At 35.5% G+C, this 27,215-nt stretch overlaps 1 protein-coding gene across 1 annotated transcript; it reads right to left on the bottom strand.

Annotated features, from left to right (window-relative positions):
• Nucleotides 1–2,709: 2,709 nt before the first annotated feature.
• Nucleotides 2,710–26,379, bottom strand: LOC125648124 (C-C chemokine receptor type 1-like). Its single transcript, XM_048875047.2, has 2 exons — nucleotides 26,134–26,379; nucleotides 2,710–6,027 (listed from the first exon to the last, which is right to left on the bottom strand). Exons 1-2 carry the CDS (start codon nucleotides 26,197–26,199, stop codon nucleotides 4,906–4,908), a joined length of 1,188 nt encoding a protein of 395 aa, XP_048731004.1. The 5' UTR covers nucleotides 26,200–26,379; the 3' UTR covers nucleotides 2,710–4,905.
• Between the last annotated feature and the right edge of the window lie 836 nt (nucleotides 26,380–27,215).

Raw genomic sequence — 27,215 nt, 5'->3', positions numbered from 1 at the left:
AACCTTTGATTAATCTAAATGTAGAGTAGCAGAACAATGTACATTTTACTTCGTCAATTAACTTCCAACCTCTGTAAAGTGTATAAAGGGCACAAAAAATTCCACTACTTTTGATGAACGATCTGCCAATGTTTTAATCAGTGACAGTTTACACTAAACTGTAATTAAATTTGTTTGTGATTCATAAAAAGCAAATAACACCCTACGAATCAGCAGGGGCGGGTATAAAAACAGGAGAGCATCTTCGTCTAGTAAGGTAAACAAGAAACATATATTAACTATCATTGGATTGCTAAAATCAGCAACGTTATGATTTCATAATTTCCGAGTACGTTGAAACTTTGCCGTTTTATATCAGAGTTCGTTCATAATTTCTGGATCAGGGAAATAAACTAGCATTCTAAATTGATATGTAGTATTAAAAAGTAGCATAGACAATTTTTTTTTTTAAAACCCGACTTTTTATGATCACAACGAGATTTTGCATTGCATGTTGATTTCTTTTTATGTATTACAAACAAATTTGATTACTGCATCAAAATGATGGCAGATAAAGTACAAGCAGAGCGAGCGCCGTGACAGTGAAAAACATCTACTTTTCTGCAGCATATATATCATGGATTGCTACAACTAAGACCTAGAAAGAATACCGTGGCCCCATGACTGAAATACCAATGTATAAAGAAAATAAAAGCACATACGGTACACATTTTCTAATTTGCCAGAGGTATTACAAAAATACATCCTCATTGAAAATAGCGCATTACATTTGCTCTTTTATTTTATTTTTTACATGTTTCAAAACAAGTCTTTATAACACGGCTTCCGTAATGTGATTAGTGACAATCTCGCACCTCTTTTCCCGTAATGTGATTAGTGACAATCTCGCACCTCTTTTCCCGTAATGTGATTAGTGACAATCTCGCACCTCTTTTCCCGTAATGTGATTAGTGACAATCTCACACCTCTTTTCCGTAATGTGATTAGTGACAATCTCGCACCTCTTTTCAGCATTGACTCTACATTGTTCTCACTCAATGACCCCAAAGTGTGTGGCGTGTTGCTGATCAGATATTAAAAAGGATCAGAAATGATTCCATCTTAACTTGCAGAGTGTCCTCTGTGATCCCTCATCCAACTCACGAGATGTACTTTTGAGTTGCTGGTTTATCTAATGACATGGGATATCGCATCAATTTGTTAGTCTAGACACAGTCTCACGGATAAACTCGAAAACTGACCGACACTATGTTCGGCCAAAGGCACAGGAAGTATGGATACTACCCCCTTTTTCAAAAAAATATTTTTGTGGCGACAATTTCTCTGAAATGTGTAGATTCCATGTCTACCTCATCCCTCTTTCGATTTACGTAATCGTATCACGTTTTCTGTCAGTTTTAGAAATTGGCCTCTTACCGGTATGTATTTTATCCTACCGGTAGGAGTCCAATCTCTAAAGTTTACAAAAAGCGTGAAAGATTACATAAATTGATAGAGGAATGAGATAGACAGGGAATCGACATATTTCAAAGAAATTGTCGCCACAAAAAATATTTAAAAGGGGGGGGGGGGGTAGTATCCACACCTCAGGTGCCTGTGTGCTAGGCATGGCTCTCTTCTTCAGGTTTTTAAAAAGAAAAATACAAAATACATTTTAAGACTTTGTGAAGAATTGTATTTTTCTATGATCTCACAATATTCTAGGCTGGTAATGATGCAGTAAGTCTGCGATAAAGTGCATTGTGCTTCGTTTTCATCAATAGGTTATCAGGAAACGGGTTTTAAGTTACAGATAATTCCTTTTTAAATCAAGTAATTGAGCTGTCTTTTCGATACAAGTGAGTGGTACTTTCAGCTGACGAGAAGGTATTAATAGCGCCCGCTTCGGGTTTCTTTTGAAGTTGAAATAAATTGATATCACTAAGCTCTTTTTATCAATGTGTTATTACGCATTGTAAAGAAACACTTCTGATACCATGAAAAAATGTTACAAGTATAGCTAGCTTCCGTAACAGTGATAGTTGTTAGTCTGGATCATCCCGACGTTTGTGTATACGGAGAGTCCGCGTATACACAAACGTCGGGATGATCCTGACTATGATAGGTATCCCAAATGTTTGTATTAGTTCGCAATGTTGCTATTATCGATAGGAGAATCAAATAAATCGTCGCTGCTTCATTTAAACAACAGAACGCATTTCTTTGTTGTATCACGCAAACAAACTTACGTATTTCATTTTTTGCCTTATGCTCCGAGAATATATTGTACATGTATACCTTTTATTTTCTGTGGATGGAAATCTTTCCTAAAGGATAGCTACTTATATTTTGCGTTACCAATTTATACATTTAATTTTAATTTGTATATTTTGCGATGGTAATGTCTGCGGGTTTTATTTATCCACAAAAAACGGACAACGGCAGAAAATAGGCTTTTTGCGGTAGTCATTGCTTTTCTTTGTCACTTATTCATGGAAAGCAGAATCACAAATTTCATCGAATAGCTTTACGAATGCATAAGTCTGAGACGAAGCTTAAGTATAGCGTGTTCTGTATATTTTCATTCCTGGTCTTTCTGTCTGTCCTGAGATACAATTCATTGCATGGTTACGGTCCATTCCTGTGTCAGCATTACCAAAAAGAAAAAAACATTCCCGGTAAACCATGCAGATCTATAATATGAGTTCAATGCAAAATGTCATTAATAACTTTATCATCATTAATAAGATTTTATTTTCATTAGACATCAATAAATATTTCTCTCTACATTCTCTTCTCCAAGTCCATTCTACAAATTAAACAAAAATACACCACCTTCTGTAGAACTTTCCTGCAAAGAAATATCCCCTCAATATATTCGTCAGAAATTCATACACAGGCAATGCTCAGCTATATACAAAGTGATCCGGAAAGAACCGGAATACTTCTCAGCGTTACAAACCTCATGGTCAAAAGGCATTCATCTGCTTGTGACGACCATTTCGCCTCACGAACAAAACCTGAATGTGGTCGTTCTTAACATTTTTGTAACCACTTCTTAACAAGACCTATAACACCAGTTGAGTAGGAGACGCACACTGCTCAAGAACATTGTCATGCATTACACTTTCTGTATACAAATAAAGCGTACAATGCCTAAAGCTTATCACTTGTAGACAAACACGACTCTCAGTTTTACGGGATGTGAAACTCATTTTTCTGTCATTGATAACTGAAAGCTTTATTAGAGTTGTCACTTTATGATGAATAGTACCACTTTTGACGAGAGGTAAACTGATCCGCAAGACAGTGAAAGACGAATCAAGCGCTGTGTGCACGTCTCCTAGCAACGTATCATTTAAATATAACTTTGACTTACAACCTTATGACCCCTTGATTTAACATTCATCAGTCATCTTCTTTCCACTCTCAACGATTGAGTAAATATATACTTATAATCTGGAATGGTAGTCTTTATATACAGCAAACAGCCTAGGTTGGGGGCACATACACACAAGCGCAAGCATGGGGGTAAGTATGTTTACATATACAATGTATATCACCAGCATTTCAAATGTACAAAAATACCCTAAGTTCTAATTATTACATTTTAAAAAGTTATTGATAACAATAAAAGCACCAACAGGGCAATATCAACAAAGTAACATGGCATAACATCTGACTCCAGACTTAAAACAATATCAACAAAGTAATCAGTTAAAAGATCCCGTGGGGATCCAGGTTATAATAGGTCCTCAGTACCCCTTGATTGTCGTAAGAGGCGATTAAATAGGACAGTCCGTCGAATGAGACCGCAAAATCCGAGACCTCGTGTCCCAGCAAGTGTAGCACGTTAAAGATCCCTCCCTGCTCAAAGGTCGTAAGCGTCGAGCATAGACCTAAATTTTACAGCACTTCACCACCAACCGTGGTGACGTCTCCATATGAATGAAAAATTCTTGAGAGGGACGTCAAACAATATACAATCAATCAATCAATCGATCGATAGAACATCTTAATCCAAACATAGAGCAATAGTCACAAAGTAACACGTTATAACACCTTATTCCAAACTTAATTAAAGCAATAGCCACAACTTACTTATTGTACATCTAGTCAAGGCTTGATTACAACCATTGGAATGAGTACATTATAAACTGTAAATCAGCATTTATTCGAGAAATCATTGCGAGGTTCAAGAAAGCCTCATCGCCGTGAATATTTCTCGCGGTAAATTGCGATATAAAGCCGTCGCCAAAAACAAAAGTTGGTTGACTGTAAATAATGTGTTATAGAAGTGGTATGGTACGGAAATATATATTCGAGATATATATTTGAATGACGGAGGGTATTGTGAGTAAAATACTATTTAGAGTAGACGTGTTCAGTTCTTTAAGGTTCTACATTTCAAAGTTCTACAGGAATCATTAAGTTTGGTTCATAGCAAAATACATGTCAGATCTGTAGTTCACATCGGACGGTAGAAAAGGCATCAATAGTCAAATGCCACTCATGTGGCGTACAGTCCACGTGTGAAGTGTTGACACAGTGTTGAGGGACATTCACTAGAAGTCTGGGTAGTGAGACTCTTTGATTATTTTCCAATACGTCTAAAGAAGAGGACTTTCAGATTCTTCACAAATAAGTCGGAGTAGGAGAGCACTTTCATCCATTACGGTTACGTCTGAGGAGAGGGACTTTTTTATCCTTTTCTGATAAGTCTGAGAAAGAGGACTGTTTTTTTACCTTCGCGGATAAATCTGGGGAGAAGGACTTTTTGATCCTTTACAACCGGAAGTGAAGAGTATTGCGTCTGGTCATCTATATAGTGGAATGCAGGATATCACGCGTGAAGATCTGATCATTAAAGAAATAGGTTAGCCTGACATCTGTGTTGGTTATGATGTCTTTTCGACTTTTGAACCCTTATAGACAGGAATGGGGAGTTGGTGTAGAGGACGTATTTTGCACAGAACAGCGATGGTATGGATTTTGGTAGGTTTTGCTTTTGTACATAAACAACATCCTTAGCTCTTTCCTGAAGTAGGCCCCCGTCAGGCAGTAGAGAAAGAAGTTCACACAGTAGTTAATGTAAAAAATTGTTCTGGTGATGAACATAGCGTTAATGTTCCACGTCACTTCCGATCCTGTGTTGGCCACCAGGAGTTCGTCATTCCGAGTTGTCTTGACCAGTTTGGTCAGAAGATACTGCTTGCACCAGATGGCTGTGTATGGGGTATTGAGTGCGATGAAACAGATGGAAATGGCGATGAGAATGACGGTAAATTCTAGTCGTATGATACTCTCTTCAGTAATTACCTTGCACTCTCGGTGATGCTTGTTCCGAATATACAAGGTGCGAATTATCATGGTATTCAACACCGTTATTATAACGAAAGGAAGAAATATGATGCACAGAACAAATATGCAGTCCAAGATAAAACTAATTTTTTGGTGATTGGGATCAGTTGTGCAGACATTGGATTTGTATGGACCTACCTCAACAGAAGTTGTTAAGCATGGTTTATACAGGCAAAGAACCAAAGCTAGGCTAACTACTGACGTCACGATTTTTTTTGTCGAATGCATGTCACAAAAGGATTTTCTTTTTAGGGAATGGCAGACACCGATGTAGCGTTCAAAAGTGAAGCACACAATGATCCAGGATGACAAAAATCGGGAGAGATATTGTAGGTAGACAAGAATCTGGCATACGCCATTTTGTTCAAAGAATGGCGCCGTAGGTATGTTTGGAGAGTGTGAGATTGCTCGCTTTACCCATTCTATCAGGACATAGAACACAAGTGACATCAAATCTGCTGTAGAGAGAGCAGCAAGGTACAAACTAGCCGATAGCTTCCGCATATTCTTTGTCATGAAGACTCTCAGAGACAATATGTTTCCGAAAATTCCGATGACGAATATGAAGGGTGTCATATATGTGAAAATCTCTTCGCCTACAGTGACAGAACCATGTTCCTCCATCCCTGTAGATTCGCAGTTGTCAAGGGATCCATTTTCTGCGTCATGACAAGGTTTGCTCGTCCCCTGAAATGTGTGATAAAAATTCTACTGATGAATATTTCCATGGGGTTCTCAAAGACGAGATATCCAGAGAAATCATTAAAATTCGTGGAAATCAATTTTCGTGTGTGGTCGAACTTTTACAATTTCGTTGGGATGTAATTTCGTGAATATAGTTTTTGTACATCGGAACATTACATAAATTTTATAGTTTGTTATAATATGAAATTCGTACGATAAGGGTACCAAAAAGAATCACAAAAATTGAGTTCCCTCGAAATGTAATGATTCAAAATTTTAAACACCATAACCAACTAGTGAAAACACAATCTAAATCAGTCTTTAGAACCATTCTTTCCAATAACATACATATTCTAATGCATAATGTACTTGATTTTAACCTACACTATTTACATTTCCAATATTTGTGCCTATATTTAGCATTTGTAGTGATGGCCATTTCCTTAGGAATGCAATGCAGATGTGAACAATGTGCATATGAATCTTGATAAAAAAAATAGTACATCATATATATGCTCAAAATTTCTTCAGAAATAAAAGCACATTGTAAAATTGTAAAGATACTTAAAAAAAAGAATTCATTCTCGTAAAAGCATGAGAACATGAACTGCGACACTTCACGCCAGCGAACTTTTGATGAAGCGCTCACATCGTTCATGAGGTATGCTGGTGTGAAGCGCTCACATCGTTCATGAGGTATGCTGGTGTGAAGCGCTCACATCGTTCATGAGGTATGCTGGTGTGAAGCGCTCACATCGTTCATGAGGTATGCTGGTGTGAAGCGCTCACATCGTTCATGAGGTATGCTGGTGTGAAGCGCTCACATCGTTCATGAGGTATGCTGGTGTGAAGCGCTCACATCGTTCATGAGGTATGCTGGTGTGAAGCGCTCACATCGTTCATGAGGTATGCTGGTGTGAAGCGTCACAGTTCATGCCCTCATTTTTTTTTTTCAAAAATGGAAATTTATTAACAAATAAAATTCTTATCACCGATACACCGATAATATGTGCGGTCTGTATATTTCATTACCGTTTGAATATTGTTTGTTGAAGAGCAAAGCTATCTCAAACACACGGGGATGGGTGGGTGGGGGGCATAGGAGAAGTGCATTTCTAGTGTGATGGTTCTCCTTGCTGTTCAACATTCATGCACATACCTTGCAATAATCACTCATCGAAATACGCAAATCTATTCGTGTGAAAATCATGCTCCATAATATTTCATTATACGTCATAGTTTTCGGTAATTTTTCGTGTGATTGTCGTGCAGTATTCGCATGAAAATGGTGCATTAACTATGCTGCATTGAACTGCTTTGTTTGTTTGTTTCACTCCCTTCGAGAATTTTCACTCATATTGAGATGTCACCAGCTGTACATCTAGGTGAAGTACTACAATTTTAGACCTATGCTTAGCGCTCAGTGGCGTACAATGTTGCAATGAGGGTTCTTCAACGTACCACCGCCCATCATGACACGGGACCTTCGTTCCGAAAGACCCGTGATTTTCACTTCTAAATGCCAAGCGAAGGAGCAATCACTACCCTTGACGCTGCCATGGCAGGAGTGGGGCTCGAACCTCCCAGTTACGAAGCGAACGATCTAGCACTGAGCTACCGCGACCGGTGTCATTAAACCATCATTTGTATATTTCATGTTTCAAATAGATAGAACTGGTAAATAACATCCTTTGATGTCACTTTTTTAAAATAATGCTTTATTTTTTATTCTTACACCTATTCTGTACATTTACTCTCATTCGCACCTGCAATTACACTGCTCATCGTCTGCATCCACAACAACAGCAATAATTGTATTACATGTATTAAAAAGTACAGGTGATTTCTAAGGAACTGAATAGGGTTTTCAACAAACTACCTATCATGTAATCATACATTTATAATTCCATACAATGTCCATTTGCTATGAAATACATTTTTCCAAAATTTCTGATGTAAATGTATGTTTAAAATAAATTTTGCAATGTCATCAGACAATTTGGGTCCGAGTTTTGTAATCTTTTGTAATAAATATGCTTTTTAGCTAACAAAATAAGAAAATTTTCCAAACAACTTTCCTCAATATTGCCTAGTAACACAAATCCTTTTTGTGATTTTATAACCCTTTTCAATGTTGAATTAACTAAAACACGGACAGAGAACTGTGACGATACACTTAGACTACAATAGTGCATTAAAGCATTGTAGAATAGGAAAAATAATAAAAATCACAGTCGAGTTTTACAAATTTTTCTGGAAGGGTATTTTTGTGCTACATTTTAGTTAATTGTTCATTAAATACGGAATTCTAGATTGGAAATCTAAGTTTCAATCCCAATGTGTAATGATTTGCATTCCCACAGAAGAAAAGATAGACGCTATATAAAATAGGCGACCCATTTCAGTGTAAGATGTAGAATATAAAATTGGTTCGGGTGTCATAATAAATCATACAACTCACAAGTGGCATATGTGACACTCAGAAGTTTTATATGATTTGATTTATTATCTAAAACAGCAAAATTCAGCCAGGATTGCTCTCGTTACTAGAATTTGAAATGGAAGATTTGATTTATTTCTTTAGAATGAAGTTTTACTTTATAGAAAAAAAAACAAACAAACAAAACCCCAAACAGCCAGGTTTTCAGTATTGGGGAATCTGTTGTTAAATAGTTCATGACTCGACACCTCTAGTACTAGCTGCATCATTAGCAATGGAAAATGATTTCAATTCTTTAGTCTTGTAATTATCAATCTAAAATTCATTCCGAAAATAAAGCACATATTTTGAATCAAGGTTTGAAAAAAAAGGAGTTCATACCCCCCCCCCTCCAAAAACATAAGTGGAGGATTTATCTCATTTAAACTATTTCAGGGGGGAAATGGGAATCTTATATGCACAAAAGAAACAAAACTTATTTCCAATACCGTATTCTGATTTGTTATATTGCTACAAACTCTGTCCTTCACAAAGTTAAACTTGTAGATAATGACTTGTGTTCATGTCGTGAAAGTGAAACAACAACTCATTTTAATTGCTGTAATTTTGCAACTGAATTTTGGAAAGGTTTTGTGAAATGGTTTCTGTTAACTTCATTTGCTGTCCTGATCCTGCTCGAAATCTTTATAATTTTGGAATATTTACATTTCCAATGTTTTTGCCTTTGATATCTATACAAATTGTAATGATAGCCATTCCCTTATCAATGTTCTGCAAGGGTAAACAATGCGCGTATGAATCTTGATAAATATAGTACGTCTATCACTACGGGAATTCCGACAAAAATGAAAGTAGAATGTAAATATGAAAAATAGAATTTCATTTTTGAAAATACGTATGAACATGAACGCAACGCTGATATTCTCTTTATAAAGTAAGCCGGAGTGAAGTGTCTCAGTTCAAACCCTCATGTATTTTCAAAAGTGAAATTCATTTCTTGAAAACCGGTATATCTTCATTTTCAATGTTTTTGCCTTTGATATCTCTACTAATTGTAATGATAGCCAATTTTCCTAACGAATGCGTTGCAGTTGTAAACAATGTGCGTATGAATAATGGTAAATATAGTACATGTACGTCTACTTTAACGTCTAAGAGTTCCGACAAAAAGAAAGTAGCACATAAATATAAGAACTACAACAGATCACGCCGGCGTACTTTTTATGAAGCGCTATTGTATGCAGGCGTGAATCAATATCTGATATCTCTACAAATTGTAATGATAGTCATTTCCTCAGGAAAGCGTTGCAGTTAGATACAGTACGTCTACTTTAGCGTCAAAGAAATCCGACAAAAATGAAAGTAGAATGCAATTACAAGAAAAAAAACTTCGTTTTGGAAAATACATGAGATTATGAACCGCAGGGCATTACACCGGCATACATTTTATAAAGCGCTAATGCGCCGGTGTAAAGTATGCTTGCGTAAAGTGTCGCAGTTTATACCCTTCATGTATTTTCTAAATTTATTTCTAACATGTAAATATAGTAATTGTATTTTAGCTACCCCTTCTCCCCCCAGGCATGATTTGGAACGGAACAGAAAGTTTACGGGTACCCCGTAAATTAAATTGCTTACGGTGAATATGATCACTGCGTTTCTTTGTAGTCACTGGTGTCATCAATTTGTATAATGATTTGTTCATCCTGTCCACCTCTGGGATCAAGTTAGGCAACAAATTAATCAAAATGAAACCATTTAATTTCTTTTTAGGTCAAGAAACATTCACCAATTGAGATGGTCGTTTGAACTAATATTTCTCTTACTCTCAAAGCCTGGCGGAAGCATTAGTGAAAAGCATTATCGCCGACATTAGGGGTATGTTTAGTTACATGAAAGTGTAAAGTGTTGTCACGAGATATCTTCCGGCTGCTCCATCGCGCTAAAGAGCAGACGATAATGGCTGTCCCCGGTCATGACGACATTTCTTTTATTGTTAGTATCTCCTGGGACGTGTCGTTTTAGCATGCGAAGACAACGGCACAGGGCCAATAACCAAATCACGTATATTCATTACGTGACTGACTTCAATATAGCATTCGCACGGGATTTCGACCAGACGATATGTTTTTGGTACATGCATGTAGTCTGTTTTCAAACCATGGCCGTTTTTGCTGTTACTTCTCAAATGACACAAAAGAGAGCGAAGGCCTGGATCATTGATTCATTTCAATCTACTAGTATTCCAAGGCTCGTGTTAAGAGAATGATAATGACGGTAATTTTGAATAAAGTTTCCTTTTGGTGTCGATTTTTTTCTAATTCCATTTCAACGCTTGAAGTAATTTGTCTAAGAATTAGTCATTTTACATCATAGACGCAATAACAGAGAATTCTTCATTATATCAGCGTAGATAAAAGCAGCCATCTTTTTTTTTTTCAAAATCTCAAGGGGTTGGGGTGAAGTGATTTTATAATTTCATAATTTGATTAAGTTTAAAGGCGTTTTATTCCCATAGTTATCATTACAGTGGCGTATGCTTGCTGTAAATTTTGTCAGTCGTAAAATTCGCTAATGGTTTGAGAATAAATTAGAAAGCGAATGGATATTTGTGCCAAACCTCTACATATTTTAAAATTACAGCTTAAATGCGTAATCATTTACCAAGGTTTTAGATAATTTTATTATTTCAATTCAATATGTATTTTTTAAAATTCCAAGATGAGTTTAATATTGTTTCAAGCAAAACAGGACTACATGTTTGGCACAAATGTTGTGGCCTTTTGATTCAGTTCTTGATCGGAGAAAAAAAATATATTCACTCATTTAATACACGTATAGATGTACGCTTTCAAATCAGTAAGTCGGTTAAATAATTATACAGTTATTTTGTTCACAATATACAGATTTGTATTTTTGATTGCATTGCACTTTTGTTCGCAAAATGTCCATTATCTAGAATTCTTTTCATCACGTTAACTGACATACCAACCAGAATTCCACTGTGTTTGACTTTTCTAATAATTCTGAATTACCGCTGATTTTCTCATCTCATAGATAAATCATTTCTGACAAATGTTGTAAAAACATGTTTAATATACACTGTATATATATTGAAATATAATGTACGTGACTGTAAATGAAACAAAGTTGCAAGGTGCCACGAATAAATGAATAAAGTTATCAGGTTTCTATATCCGAATTCGTCACTCCTGTTTGCTGATTTGAATCTTCGCAGACGGTAATAGAACGTCAGAGGAACAACATCGTCTCACTAGAACTCTATACACCTACTTGACGCTGCAGTTATCTACATCACGTTGTGTCTAATTCTACCACTTGTCGAACTCGTAATTCAACATAAGATCGGGAAGGTTTACGCTCCCCTTTTTAATTCAATAACAAGTGTTCGTTGTTTGGTAGATATACAGATAAAATTGTGTCAGGAATGTTGCTCATTGCTTGTTCAGCTTTGCTCTTTCGGAATAATAAAAAATATTAATTGCTTGGTTTAAATTGTTAGAGTAAAGCTGAAATAGGGAGGGTGGATAGAGACAATTAAGAAATTAGTAAACATTATTCATTTAACTGATGAATGTCTTATGAATCATTCGAACATTACAAGCATGAGTAATTCACATTGATTTCTTGAATATGTAAAATATACAACGAAGGACTTATGACAAATATCAGTAAAAAAAAAAATATGTTCCTGCCGACTTGAATAGACTTAGGTGTTTTGCTATCATTGCTTACTTGCAAAGATAATAGGAAGCGGTACCGTTCTATCCTCAAGGAACAAGACCGACACTATAGAGGAAGTGTCCTGTTTATAGGAAGCGGTACCGTACTATCCTCGTGGAACAGGGCCGACACTATAGAGGAAGTGTTCTCTTTATAGGAAGCTAGGAATCGGTACCGTACTATCCTCACGGAACAGGGCATAGAGGAAGTGTTCTCTTTATAGGAAGCTAGGAATCGGTACCGTACTATCCTCACGGAACAGAGCATAGAGGAAGTGTTCTGTTTATAGGAAGCGGTACCATACTATCCTCAAGGAACAAGACCGACCCTATAGAGGAAGTGTTCTGTTTATAGAAAGCAGTACTGTACTATCCTCACGGAAAAGGGCCGACCCTATAGAGGAAGTGTTCTGTTTATAGGAAGCGGTACCGTACTATCCTCAAGGAAAAGGGCCGAAACTATAGAGGAAGTGTTCTCTTTATAGGAAGCTAGGAATCGGTACAGTACTATTCTCACGGAACAGAGCCAACACTAAAGACGAAGTGCTCTGTTTATAGGAAGTGGTACCGTACTATCCTCACGGAACAGAGCCAACACTAAAGAGGAAGTGTTCTGTTTGTAGGAAACTGTACCGTACTATCCTCACAGAACAAGACCGACACTAAAGAGGAAGTGTTCTCTTTATAGGAAGCGGTACCGTACTATCCTAACAGAACAGGGCCGACACTATAGAGGAAGTGTTCTGTTTATAGGAAGCGGCACTGTACTATCCTCACGGAACAGAGCCAACACTAAAGAGGAAGTGTTCTGTTTATAAGAAGCTGTACCGTACTATCCTCACGGAACAGGGCCGACACTATAGGGGAAGTGTTCTGTTTATAGGAAGTGGCACCGTACTATCCTCACGGAACAGAGCCAACACTAAAGAGGAAGTGTTCTGTTTATAGGAAGCTGTACCGTACTATCCTCACGGAACAGGGCCGACACTATAGAGGAAATGTTCTTTTTGTGTTTCCTAATATTACGGATCTGAGCAAACAAGATATATTTTTTGTTGTTTCAGACATGTATAAACAACAAGGGGTAATTTTGCTGTTTCAAACATGTACAAAGAACGAGAGGTATTTTCTATAACTAGTACTGGGAATGTTTTCTGTTGTGTCAGACCTATAACGACAACAGTAGGCATTATATGCTTTCACAGACCTACATATATACAGGCAACAGGGAGTTTTTTCTGTTGTTGCGGACTTATAACAACTATAGGAGGTTTTTATGTTGTTGGAGACCTCTATAGTTGTTGGAGACCTCTATAGACAACTATATACATATATATAATATACACACCCCGATAACCATGATCCTAAAACAAAAGCTAACCACTTCAATGGAAGAGAAAACCCAAAGACAATAAGACTAGTGTCTGACTTCAAAATAAGAGAACATTTAGTATCATACAAGAAAATCACCAACCTCATATAATGTGAGATATATACTGTATTAGAAAACTTGTACTTTTAAAGTGCCACGGTGTAAAATGAGGGCACTGGGCCTTAATATTACCAATTTCAATGTAAATTGAATTCTGATGTAGATCCTTTCCCACAGTTACTCCCAATAGGTTAGGGAGTGCGGACTGATTGTCCATCTCAAGGGCTTACTTTGTTAACATTGTACTTGTAATGGTAGACATTAACCGATTTGCAATCATTAAGCATCTTTGATTCAAGAAATCCTAACAAAACATTTCCAACCATTTTTCATGCGTACGCGTGTTCTTGACCATGTTGAAATATCCTGTAGTACGTACATAATTATGTACTTGGAAAGACTATCAGAATTTTTGGCACGTACTTCAGGACTTAGATAAATTGATTTGATCGACCAAAAACATGTGAGAGAGTCAGAATTTTTTTTTTATTTGATTTGTCTTTGACGGAGCATCAGCCTTTGCCCATAGCTGCAGAACTGTAGCTCTCTGAAAAATATTTTGACATAACAGAGAGCTACAGATCCACCCTTTATAAAAACCTTAGATTTACGGCGCACAAAAAGCTGCGCACGGTTGAGGCCTTATGTCGTTGTATTCTTGAGTTGCTGTCTCATTAATATCAAAAAATTCTTAACATATTTTCCTACTATTCTTGTGTCTAAACATACCTTCAAATATTCAGTAAAGCCCCATACGACCTGAAAACTCCCAGCTTCAAATGATTTCGTTTGTTGACGTAGCCATGTTAGGTAGCCGGTCAATTCGAACCCCGGTTAATTTCCATACTTGCACAATAACGTCTAGATGTGAACTAATATCCCCACAAAAATTTTATCTAAATATTTTGAATAATATATCATCCCAGTGCCTTTAAATAATAATTATTCATATAGCTAAACTCACGGCTTTCATTAATCTGGTCTGTTCTCCATCCCTGCCCTTGAGTGTTAAGGACTTTTGTAGCATTTTCATGAATCAAGAGCTTATTTTACCTTTAGAAAAACTTTTTCTTTTTTAATTTCTATAAATTATTCGTATTGATGATTAATGAAGAGCGAATACATAACATATAACGAATTTTATGAATAGATACCAACAACAACAGGGTTCGAATTGACCGGCTACCTAACATGGCTATATACGTCAACAAACGAAATCATTTGAAGCTGGGAGTTTTCAGGTCGTATGGGGCTTTAATGAATATTTGAAGGTACATGTATGTTTAGACACAAGCATAGTAGGAAAATATGTTAAGAATGTTTTGATATTAAATTTATGAGACAGCAACTCAAGAATATAACGATATAAGGCCTCAACCGTGCGCAGCTTTTTGTGCGCCGTAAGTCGTCGGTTTTTTATAAGGGGTGGATCTGTAGCTCTCTGTTATGTCAAAATATTTTTTCAGAGAGCTACAGTTCTGCAGCTACCTTTGCCCACAGGTATAGTCTTTAGTACTGTTCACTTATTGTTCATATCTAATATATTTGATTTAAAAATCATTCAGAATTGGAACATATATCAAACCCCGAAATTGTTAATTGATATTTGTCATAAAGCTTTGTTCATTGTATCAGTTATTCATGCAGTCAGTCATCCTTTGTCCTAAGGAAGGGGCGGGTTGCTATTGCGTCTTACTCATATATGTATATTATACTGTATAAACATTTTTAAAATTCTGTTACATTACTAATACCAAATATTTAATTGTACACATAGTCATATTTTAGGATGTATCCACGAGGTCGGGTGAGTATTGTTCATTTTATTATTAGACTCTAACCTTCGCGCAATATCAACTTTGACGTTTATAATACTTACTGTGACGTCATAGTACTTTCGTGTATTTATTCCAAACTCCCCCATTCTCTCACCAGAGGGCGCGTTACGCAAGTTTCACATACACCTCTCAAACTCCCCGTCGAGGCCTCATTACGTCACCTACGAATAGACCTCTCCTATGTGACGCAGCACAATATACAGATTTGTATATTGTGAGTCCGCGATTATCACGTAGGCAAATAACACTAAAGAAGTAGTTCGCAGTTAAAAGTTTGAAAATATTGATATTAAGAGCATTAATATAAAAGTATGGATTTTATTTTAAACATAAAATGATCAAAAGATCATTAAAAAGTAGGGAGACTCTGTTCAAATTACTGTGTAAAGTAATGAACTTGATTTTTACTTCTTGTTTTGAAAGTTGTTTACGTTTGACGTTATGTTTTTTCGTCATTCTACAGTGACGTCACAGTATACGCGGCCTAAGAAATCGCTATCCCATAATGCCTAAGTGGAAGAGTTTGGTTTGTGAGCAAACGAACTCTGGTGGAAGTTTGATACACCTCTGTCCACGCTTGGAATCACGTGACAATATAATCACATGATATAAACAATCATTCTCGATTTCCTTTCCCTTTAAAAGTTCAGGCAACAGGTGATATATCAGGCTCTTTTCATAGCCAACTGACACTTTAATAGGTGCATATTTACCATTTAGCTGTTTGTCTCTTATTTTACAAGTTTTATCGTATTTTTACAGCCTTTCTTACTTTTGATTCCATTTTTACATTTAAATCTCCACCACGTATATATCCTACATTCATACGCATATTACGAAGTAGTTCCAAATTTATGATCAGAAAACAGCGATTTTAAATAATTTACAGTAAGCATCAATTTGATTGCACCAAAAACATATCATAATATGACTAAATATTTAGTCCAAAACATAAATGTTGGATCAAAGAAACTTTTACAAGATTTCTGTAAAAAGCCGTTGACAGAGGTATAGTGCGAGGAGCGCACGGAACTCTGGGTAGAGAATGCAAACTCCCCGTCGAGGCCTCATTACGTCACCTACGAATAGACCTCCCCTATGTGACGCAGTACAATATATAGATTTGTATATTGTGAGTCCGCGATTTTCACGCAGGCAAATAACACTAAAGAAGTAGTTCGTAGTTAAAAGTTTGAAGATATTGACATATGGATTTTATTTTAAACATAAAATGATCAAAAGATCATTAAAAAGTAGCGAGACTGTTCAAATTATTGTGTAAAGTAATGAACTTGATGTTTACGTTCTTGTTTTGAAAGTTGTTTACGTTTAACGTTATGTTTTTTTCGTTATTCTACAGTGACGTCACGCAGTATACGCGCCCTAAGAAATCGCTATCTCATAATGCCTTAGTGGAAGAGTTTGGTTTATGAGCAAACGAACTCTGGCGGAAGTTTGGTATTTAGTCTTGCGTTACGTTGCTATGAGAGATTAACACGACTGAAGAAGACCAGTAACCAGTAACACGGTCGAAATATTTCTACAAAGTGTTTAGAGTTATATATATATATATATATATATATATATATATATATATATATATATACATATACATATATATAAAATTAAAATCCAGAATGTGCTATCCAGATAGTCTGTATTAAAAAAAAATGTATCGCAAAGTTCTTAATGGGATTTATTTATGATTTCCTGAGAGATTAAAAGCAGTCTATTTCTAGCTTTAATGGTGCGAACAAATATGGAGTATCCAGATGTTCATCAAAGAAAAGAAAAAAATGCTCCACAATAAAGATCTAAAAATCTGACGAAAACTGATTTTTGATTTTAAAGCTTCTGGAATTTTGGATATTAAGTAAATCAAATATGTAGTATTTACATTGCGTATGTTTTGTAGAAAAATTCCATCATTTGACCAAATGCTTTTCTTTGGCTTAATACTCCCTCGGCTTTGCCAGGAATATATACAAAATGTTGCTTGATTGTGAATAATTGAGCATTTTTTGCATCTGATTTTTTTCGCATTGCATGTCAACTTTGAAATTTGATGCCATCTGAAAGCATAATTGATGCATAAAATTACCAGTGAAGAGAATCAATTCATAATAGTTGGTTTATGCCAGTCAATATTCCTGATACCACATGTACTATTTTTGTGCTGTAATTTATATAATTTTTGTTACATATAAGCACGTTTGTGGAGGTTGAACGCCCAACATTCTGATTCAGTGATACAGATGCGACTGCAGCGAAACTATTGTTTCGACATTATTGTTTTCGACATAGATTCTAGGAATTTGAGGATATGTCCGAGGAGATATCAGGAAAGTTTTTTTTAAATATCATCAAACCAAACTTGTTAAAAATTTCAAAGAAAAAGTGTATGAACCAGTGGGTGGAATCCCGTTGGACTAATGGTAAATCGGAATTCTTAAATCATGTTTTAAAGGGACATGGACACGATTTGAGCTGAAAATTTACAAATTTTATGTTTTGATTTTTAATGTTTAGAATGAGGTATTGCTAATGATCAGCAAAAATTTGAATGTCAGTAGCCATGGTACATGGGAGATACAGAGGTCACAAGTCCTTGTTATGTAAACAAGGCTCCTGCCATGTTTACGTTTACATAGGTTAATAAAAGTTTCGTTTAAAGCAGATTTTGTCAATTTATAAGTGAATTTTTAACACAATTACGTAGTTTCCAGTGTTTGGCATATCTCATTTTGTTTTAACACGCTATTTTCTACAAAACAGTCTAATGTAAACAAAAGCATGACACGAGCCTTGCAAAGAATTGCGAGTGCTGTATCTCACTTGTAACTCAACAACTGATTTTCAAATTTTGGTTGATCATATATAAATAGTGCATGTAGTTGAGAGTAACATTGAAAATTTTCACCCTGAGAAAACTATTGTCAAACGAGGCGTAGCCGAGGTTGAAAATGGTTTCTCGAGGGGTGAAAATTTTCAATGTTACCCTCAACTACATGTAATATTTGTTTTATTATACTAAATGTTATATAAAAAACAAAGCAGAAGGACTTACGTCTGTTTACATTTGATCAATCACTGTCATGCGATATTTCGTATATCGATGCAGGTATTCGTGTTTATTGCAAACGCTCTAACGACTTCGTCTAACAATCTACGGCGAATCGTACGCGCATAAATTTGACGCATGTGATATTTTTTTTTATTATATACCCATTAATGTTTCGTTCTTTGATACCGTGGATTTCACAGCGTGTGGTCCGGTTTTCCGGATGAATACTGGACAACTCGCCCCCAAGACAACTCGCCCCCTCGTAGGACAACTCGCCCTCTCTCAGGACAAGTCGCCCCCTTCTCTTGAGACAACTCGCCCCCAATATTATATATAAATATATTATCACATTTTATTTTTATTTTGTGTGTGTTATTTACACTTTTAACCCTTTATTGATACGTCTTTTTATTTCATACTTTAACACTTATGGTAAATTCTAATAGAATTATACACATATTTAATTATTGCATTTCAGAAAAAAGTTATATTTTTCATAAATCAAATGACAAGGAAAATTATATTTACTGATCTTCAGGTAATTGATTAAATGTCTCCAATACTGAGAAAATGTTGGGGGTTTGGGTGGGGGTGGGGTGTGTGTGTGTGTGTTTTATCGATATAGTATACTTACGTGTAAAGGTGAAGCATGAATATTCTGATACATGTAATTATCTTTTAATGCGTTTCTCAACTAATTCCCGTTGAAAAATAATAAAATTCCCATTCTAGAAATTTTATAACGGCTAAATTTGCTTTACTGATTCTTTTTACGCGGGGTGATTCTTTTTACGCGGCGATTTCAAAGTGTAAAGAACTCTGATGACGAGTAACTCATAACGTTTGAAGTAAAATAACAGCTTGGGGGAAATCAAACAATTAGATTTAACAACAGACGCAGCTTATTGATAAGTATACTACGTCAGCTGTAGACCAAGCTATAATACTCTCCCTATACCAGACGTTAACTTGTTTCCGCTGAAATTATATATTTTACATGTACATAAAAGTGATGATGAATTTACTGAACCCAAACATTGGATTTTCACTAAAACATTTCGTCTTGCATAAAAAGACACTAAGTTCGGTGTTTATGTGAACACGTCTTATTGTCTGTGATGTATATACTATCTATAAGAAATTCATTAATTTTTGCTAATACACCTGTTGGATTTAGAACAAAAATAATAATTGTAAACATGTATGATATGAAGGAGCTAGTTATCTCAAGAGAGGGGGCGAGTTGTCCCGAAGAGGGGGCGAGTTGTTTTGAGGGCGAGTTGTCCCGATATTGGGGCGAGTTGTCTTGAGGGCGAGTTGTCTTGGGGGCGAGTTGTCCTGATACCTTCCGGATCACCACATTGTAGTTTTTTGGTACAAGTAGAAAGATCTTGTCACAAGAAATGCTCATGTGCAATATGAAAGCTCTAATATTTCCCATTTAGAAGATATGACCAATGTCAATTTTTTAAAAAGTAGGTCAAATGTCAAGGTCAAAAGGCTTAGTACCAACGGAAAGGTCTTGTTGCAAGGAATACTCATGTGAAATATCAAAGCTCTATCACTTACTGTTCAAAAGTTATTAGCAAGGTTAAAGTTTCAGACAGGATCACAGAATGACAGAATTACAGAAAGGCAGACAGGACAAAACAATATGCCCCCCGATCATCGATCTGGGGGGGGGGGGGGGGGGGGGCATAAAAATGAAAAAATAAAATTTGAACATTTTCAGCTCAAATCGTACCCATGCCCCTTCAAAGGAAAATCTCGGTTAGATTTGACATACATAATACGACATTAATGGAGACTCATTTCAAAGACATGAAAAAGCACCTATGGATGATTATTTGACCATAGAAATTTCAGATTATAAGATCTAAACACTTTGCAGTCCCTAGGAGAGTCTGGACACCAAAAACAAATGAACAGAGACCTAGACTGTACAACAGAAAGAAAAGATGTGTACGCAAAGTATTGCAAGGAGTCTGGGAGCGCCTTGAGGCCCCAATGTGTGGGTCCATGGCATTGCCCTGGAGGGAGCCGAGGTGGCTAGATCCTGGGTTTCAACAATGAAATCGCTTATTTTTGTATGCATAGAAACAGGGTTTCTTGTCAATTTCCAAACCCAAAAGAATTCACAAAATTATATTCTAAACTGTTTTATTATGCCAACTCACCGTGTGTACTTTGACTGACTTTACATTCGTCTTACGAATTTTTTTCGTTGTTTTCAACTGGTATCTATCGTAAATTATACTGATAACAAAAATATCCTAATCCGTCTACTACATGTACTGTACATATATGATGTAATATTCTACATGTGTTAGTGATTTGAGATTCAAAAGGACTTTAAATTTGAATGAATGGGCATTATCATGAGGATTAAATTATAACCCGGGACTACCTAATGCATTTATTTTTAGGGCACAAATATTTTAACGGCAAAGTTCTCTCTCTCTCTCTCTCTCTCTCTCTCTCTCTCTCTCTCTCTCTCTCTCTCTGTATGTGTGTGCGTGTGTGTACGTAGTTGCGTACTTGCGTATAGGCAGCCACGCGCCTGTCAGAGAATCAGACTACACAAACGCTCTCAACTGGTCATTGTTGAATACAATACAAAAGTTGCAGACGGACAATAGCGGCGAATTGTGACGGTACTTATTGTCTTTCTGTACTAAATGTAAATGCATTGTCCTCCGACGACGCTATGCACACACATGTACCCTAACCGTACATCGTGTCGTTCGTCCGTAGGCACAAGGATAAGTTTTCAGTCAATATGCAAGATCGCGACTACTTTTTCCGTCTTGGTTTTAAATTTTACTTTCCCCTTTCAAAGTCTCACGAGACCCAGAGTATGCGATAATTCGGGCATGTTGGTAAATAATACCAGTTTTGCAACTTTTGTCGTGATTGATTCACCTGATTTTAACAATGGTGCACTATTATTGCATTGCAGTAGACTGTAGTAATGATTCAAGAAAGAAACCTAATACGCAGAAATATCCACAAATGATAGATTTAATGGAAATTATGTGGATTTTTTCCCACTGCTGTCAGCCAGGAAATTCCCAAACCTGAGAAGAGCTTGCGTCAAAACATATAGCTTCACGAGCCAAATTCAGTTCATTTTTTCTGTATCCAGACGTTTCACACACCTTTCATTTAAAAATGCTTTTAATTGTGGAATGCACAGGTTAAATCGTCTTCCGATGCCATGTTTGAATAAACAAAAAATGCCCAAGATAGACACGCTTTTCCGGACTTCTTTACAAGAGAGTTCCGCTAACTCGGTATTTACGATCTTGCGTATTCTGACGTAACATCCGCCGTTTGATTTTTAGACAAAGTGTAAAGAGCTGATATTAACGAAACAATATTTCTACAATTCAAAGCCAGAGGAAGGGGTTCATATCAATGATTTAAAAAAAAATTAAATCAAAAGAGCAACCCCAGTTACCCCCCCCCCCTCTCTAGATCCACCACACAATTATATACAATATGCTTTCACAGGACATTTTATTCAATGGGTGTAATATTGCATATTGTCTTGCATTTTCACATGAAAAGGTCAAATATTACCTAATTAGATTTGAGTTTATTTCTTTGTATTAGATGAAATATCTTAAGAACGGTGTCGTCCTCATAGTCCATACATGTATATGACCATAAGTGAATCATCATTTAATTTTCTCACATGTTTTAAAATTATACAATGAAGAAATGAATTTGAAAAAACCTATTTCCATTTTATTTTTAAATCACTGTGAGGTCATTAGTCCAATTCCCCCCCCCACCCCCCACCCCCCCTCACCCCCCCCACCCCCACCCCCCAAGATGCTAAGCAAATTATGATACATTGATTATTTTAGAATATTTTATGAATCATCAAGGCTAAAAAAATTTAACCTAAAATTGCTACAATATCCTTAACAAATTTGAGCCGTAAAATTTTAATTTCGCGTTTGATGTGTGATATCACCGCGACACCTACACAGATACAATTATTTTCAAAATGTGTCAAAGAAACTACGAACAATATGATATCATATCCAGAAAAAAAAAGCTACAAATAACGAAGCAATAGATTTTTTAAAAGGCATTTTTCAATGAAATGTGTAGTGAAAATATGAAATGACGACTCATTTATGTCCATATTTCTCGAAAAAATCCCAGACTTAAGTTGGAGTTTTCCTTTATTTGAGCAGTCAAAGTCTGAGTAAAATGTAAGACTTTAAAAATCGAATAAAGTTTATTTTGAGAAATCCAGGTCAGGAACTGTATATTAAGTGTCAGTTTGCACAATCATATTAAAATTGAATTCTTTCATCCGCCCATCTACGACCCTACGTAGGTGTGCTGGTCAGGTAACGGATCTAACTTTAATTAAAGTGCGCTTTTTATGCCTACTATTCCATTCTATTTCAGCGTAACTTTAATATCTGTTTATATTTTCTTTCATCCAAAGGCAATCTAACAGTTTTCTGTGAGCTGCCCCAGGGAATAATTTCTTGCCGAGTTATTTTCGTTTTCTCTGACACTGACTCAAATGAGATGACGTCGAGCATATCACTATCTGATGACTTCGAAACGGATGCAGACTCAAACATAGAAGGTTGAATCCTTAAACTCGAGTCTATCCCCGGTATTTCACCGTCATTATTCACGGTGCCGCTAAAACTGGTCATTTGTCACAGAAATTAAAATGATGATAAAGGGACGTAATGTAAATGATTTTCAATGTTATTTATTACAATTCTCTTGATTGGACAAAAATAAAGGTGAACGAGAACCCGAAAATACGATGTATTTAAGTTCAAACGCGCCTGAAAACAGATAAAGTAATGTATGGAGACTCAGCGAGGAAACTTTTTAAAAATTTTGAAACTTTAAATGCAGGATACAAATTGGAATTATAAGAATCAAACATTCTTTTTGAAGAATTTATCAATGTGTAAACTCTGGACATTTTACTCACAAACTTAACATAAAAGTACACAGCACTTTTATTTAGTTTGGGAGTAAAATGTCTAGAGTTTACACATCGAACAAATCTTCATAAAGAATGTTTATTTCTATAATTTTTACATTCACTGAATCTTTTCTCTTGTATTTCTTTTGAAATTGGCATTGCTTTCATCATAGACAATGAATGTATGTTTGTTGCAAACCAGTGCGATCCAGGTAATTAGAACCACCTGTCCGCGTAATCATATCCAAATATGGAGCGTCGTGAAGGTCAAAGGGTGCATTGGCTGTTCTTTTAGGTAACGAAATGGTCAACGATATGATATTTCAACACTTAAATCTAGTTTTTATTTTTAGAAAATACACAAAAATATATATAATTTATATTCATATTTTTATGTTTCAAATAAATAAATGGTCTCCCATAATGTAATTATAGGAAAGGGCGATAATTCCGTCATTCGTTTCTATAAATAACGTTATTCGCACAAACTATACCCTTTTGCCAAATATTTATCTTTCCAGGGCACTTATGATTAACAATTGCGTTTTCTGATAGAAAAATGTAAAATTGGCATTTTAACTTTTGAGACATATTTTGCAATGATATCACCTTTGACGTTCTGTACGCCTAATGAATGACGCTTACGCCTAATGAATGACGCTTCCATGCGTGAGAAAAATTCTCGAGTTGGACGTTAACCAATATACAACCAACCCATTGAATGAATGTGAGCAAAGTTTGTCATATTACATGTTCTTGCATAATCTTATCCCAGCCTTTACTTTGTTTTCAAGTCATTTGTTCAAGAATAAATGACCAAACCTCACTCTACATTTCATTTTGTCTATTGTATAGAAGTTCATCTGATAGGAGGATGCAAAAACAAGCTGAGTCAAAGTCAGATAAGTTAAGTTTTCAAATAGTTGTGGATATAAATGTGATTAGAGGAAACTGCACGTTGGACATGATCTCTGATATAAAATGAAATAAAACATGAATTTAAACAAGTGCTTTTGCCTTTTATTAAACAATACTTTCCTAAGATATACAGGTTGAGTTTCTCCCTCACTTATCACTGTACAGGATGTACTGCACACCTCGATCTGCGACTATCCGTGTTTTTTTCACACCTTTGAGGGAACGTGGGCGTGGTGTTAATAATTAAGACCGTTCACCATAAGGAAAATTGAAACAAAATTTATCATCAAACTACTTTCATATTTAACTTAGCAATATACAATGTATTTAAACCTGATTTAACCAGTAGCGATTTTCAAATGATTTGATCATTAAAGATATGAAGTCATTAATTGAATAAAAACGGGAAAATAATGAATGTATTTGTGTATATATACATAATGTAGTCTAACTTTGTGATAATGATAAAAATAAAATAAAGAAGAAAAAAAACTAATAAAAATGATAAGAATAGATCAAAACTTCTTTCAATAAATCGCATTCATACTCGATATACATGGGTCAGTATGTACATTTTTAAAAATAATTGTAAGGGTTTGTGTCTGTATATATCGCCAACGACAAAATATACCGTCTTAAATTGGAAGAAAAAATGGGTGGTCTCGGCATATATTGTTGTCGGCGACAATATCTGCCGACGGACGACAACATGTAACGTGAGGGTTTGTACAGAACATCGCCGACAATATGTACCGTAACACCCCCTGCTAGACTCGAGCCCAAAAGGAATCTACATGTATTGCTGATAAGGAACCCAACCATTATGGCGATGTATTATTCTTCCTGAAACTGATCATGATATTTCATGCAGTTTTTCTTTCTTAAAAGGTTGGACAAACTTATAAACTATTATTTTGCCAAATATGTATCTCTCCTTAGCACTTACATGTAGCAATTGCGTTTTCTGAAAGAAAACTGTGCACTAAAATTAGCGTTTTAACTAAATTTGGGACATATTTTACAATTGTATCACTTTTAATGTATGTACTCCTCATGAATGACGCTTTCATATGAGTGGAAAATTCTCGAGTGTCGGTGTCGGTGTCAATAAGATATACATGTACAACCATATATACAACCATATACAACCAACCTAACGAATGTGACTATGGGAAACTGCACGTTGGACATTATCTCTGATATAAAATTAAATAAAACATGAATTTGCATCTAAAGCTTTTTTTATTTGTGAAATTCAGTCCGAAATTCTGTTCTTAAATAACTTCATGAACTGCATGATTGTGTTTGATTTTCTAATAGAATTCTTATACATAACTAAAATTAAAGTTGTGTCCTCATTTTCAATTTGTATTATAAAGTAATCATGAAATTAAACTCCATACATGACTTTCAGTATTACACTTTTAACTTTTTTCTGAAAAAGTGAAATAACATATAAAATATATTTTAAAATATATATGTATATACCAATTCTAACACTCGTTTGTTTTTCATCTACAAAGACATAACAAAAAATCCAAGAAAAATGATCAATTAGATTAAAATTCGCAATAGCACGCTTCATTTCCGAAATGAAATGCTTTCATATGAGTGTAAAATATTAGAATTTCTGCCCATACGGAATTCTTTTATAGCAAATAAAGAATAAATAGACTATTGAAACTTAGTCGATAGTACTCACATTAGTCAACTCGCGCAGCAACAGAGTCAACAGATCCGAGTTGCCGAGGAATTCGGACAAATTCATCTTTCTATTGCTAACAACTGTTAAAGAAGCCGAGTCTTGAGAACGGAATTGATCTCGGAGATGAGAGTAGAGGGTTTATATACAGCTAGGAAAATCAATCACTAACATTAACACAAGCATCTCCCTATGTTTCATCCACGGCTTTACAGCCGCTCACAATAAAGAGACACTCAGGCGGAAAAGATGTCGTCTTTATCTGAGTGAGAAAAAAAAAATTCAAAGTAGGTTCGAGATTTTTCAGACTTTAATCCAAACATAAGCTTTGCATTTTCGTATGACGTTATCCTCATTAACATATTACAGCACTATTAGTAGTTGTAATGGATGCCAGGTATATATCTTACATAGGAGTATTTATCATTTAGTGTTCTAGTTTATTTCGTATCGTATGGAATCAAATTGCACACAAAGAATAAAACACCAAGGTTTTTGTCATACTTCTAACAAGATTCAAACCCCATGCAGGGCTTGTTGGTAACAGTTCCATGTAACACCTCATCGCCTCCTGAAAAACAAAAACCCACCACATTTAACAGATGTACGGTCACAACTACAAAAAGAAATTATATGCAATAGAAATATAGATTAGAATTGTACAATGTCCAGGTATCTGACCTGAAAATAAATACATGTACGTGTATATAAATACATATATATTTATCATTGCATCATGTATGTCCGATTAGAAGCGTGTCCCGTGATGTGCTGCATACCATGCCTATTATCCTATTTCTATTTCATTCATCATACATGTGTGTGTGTGTGTGTGTGTGTGTATATATATATATATATATATATATATATATATATATATATATATATTTTCTATTTTACATTTACAGATTATAAAATGTCCATGACGTACAATTTACAGGCGGTTTGTTGTTAAGTTTATAGAACTTATTTTCCGTAGAAGTGTTGAAATTCCGAAATAGAAAATTTTATTTACTGGGGATGACGTAAGAATTTCCTTAAAAGCTTTTTCTGACCGCGTAAAATTGAATGGAACGAATTGA

Source organism: Ostrea edulis, chromosome 6 (assembly GCF_947568905.1).
Source record: "Ostrea edulis chromosome 6, xbOstEdul1.1, whole genome shotgun sequence".
In the NCBI taxonomy this organism is placed as follows: domain Eukaryota; kingdom Metazoa; phylum Mollusca; class Bivalvia; order Ostreida; family Ostreidae; genus Ostrea; species Ostrea edulis.
The sequence above is the reverse complement of the archived record's forward strand: the minus strand, read 5'-3'. Positions and strand labels throughout refer to the sequence as shown.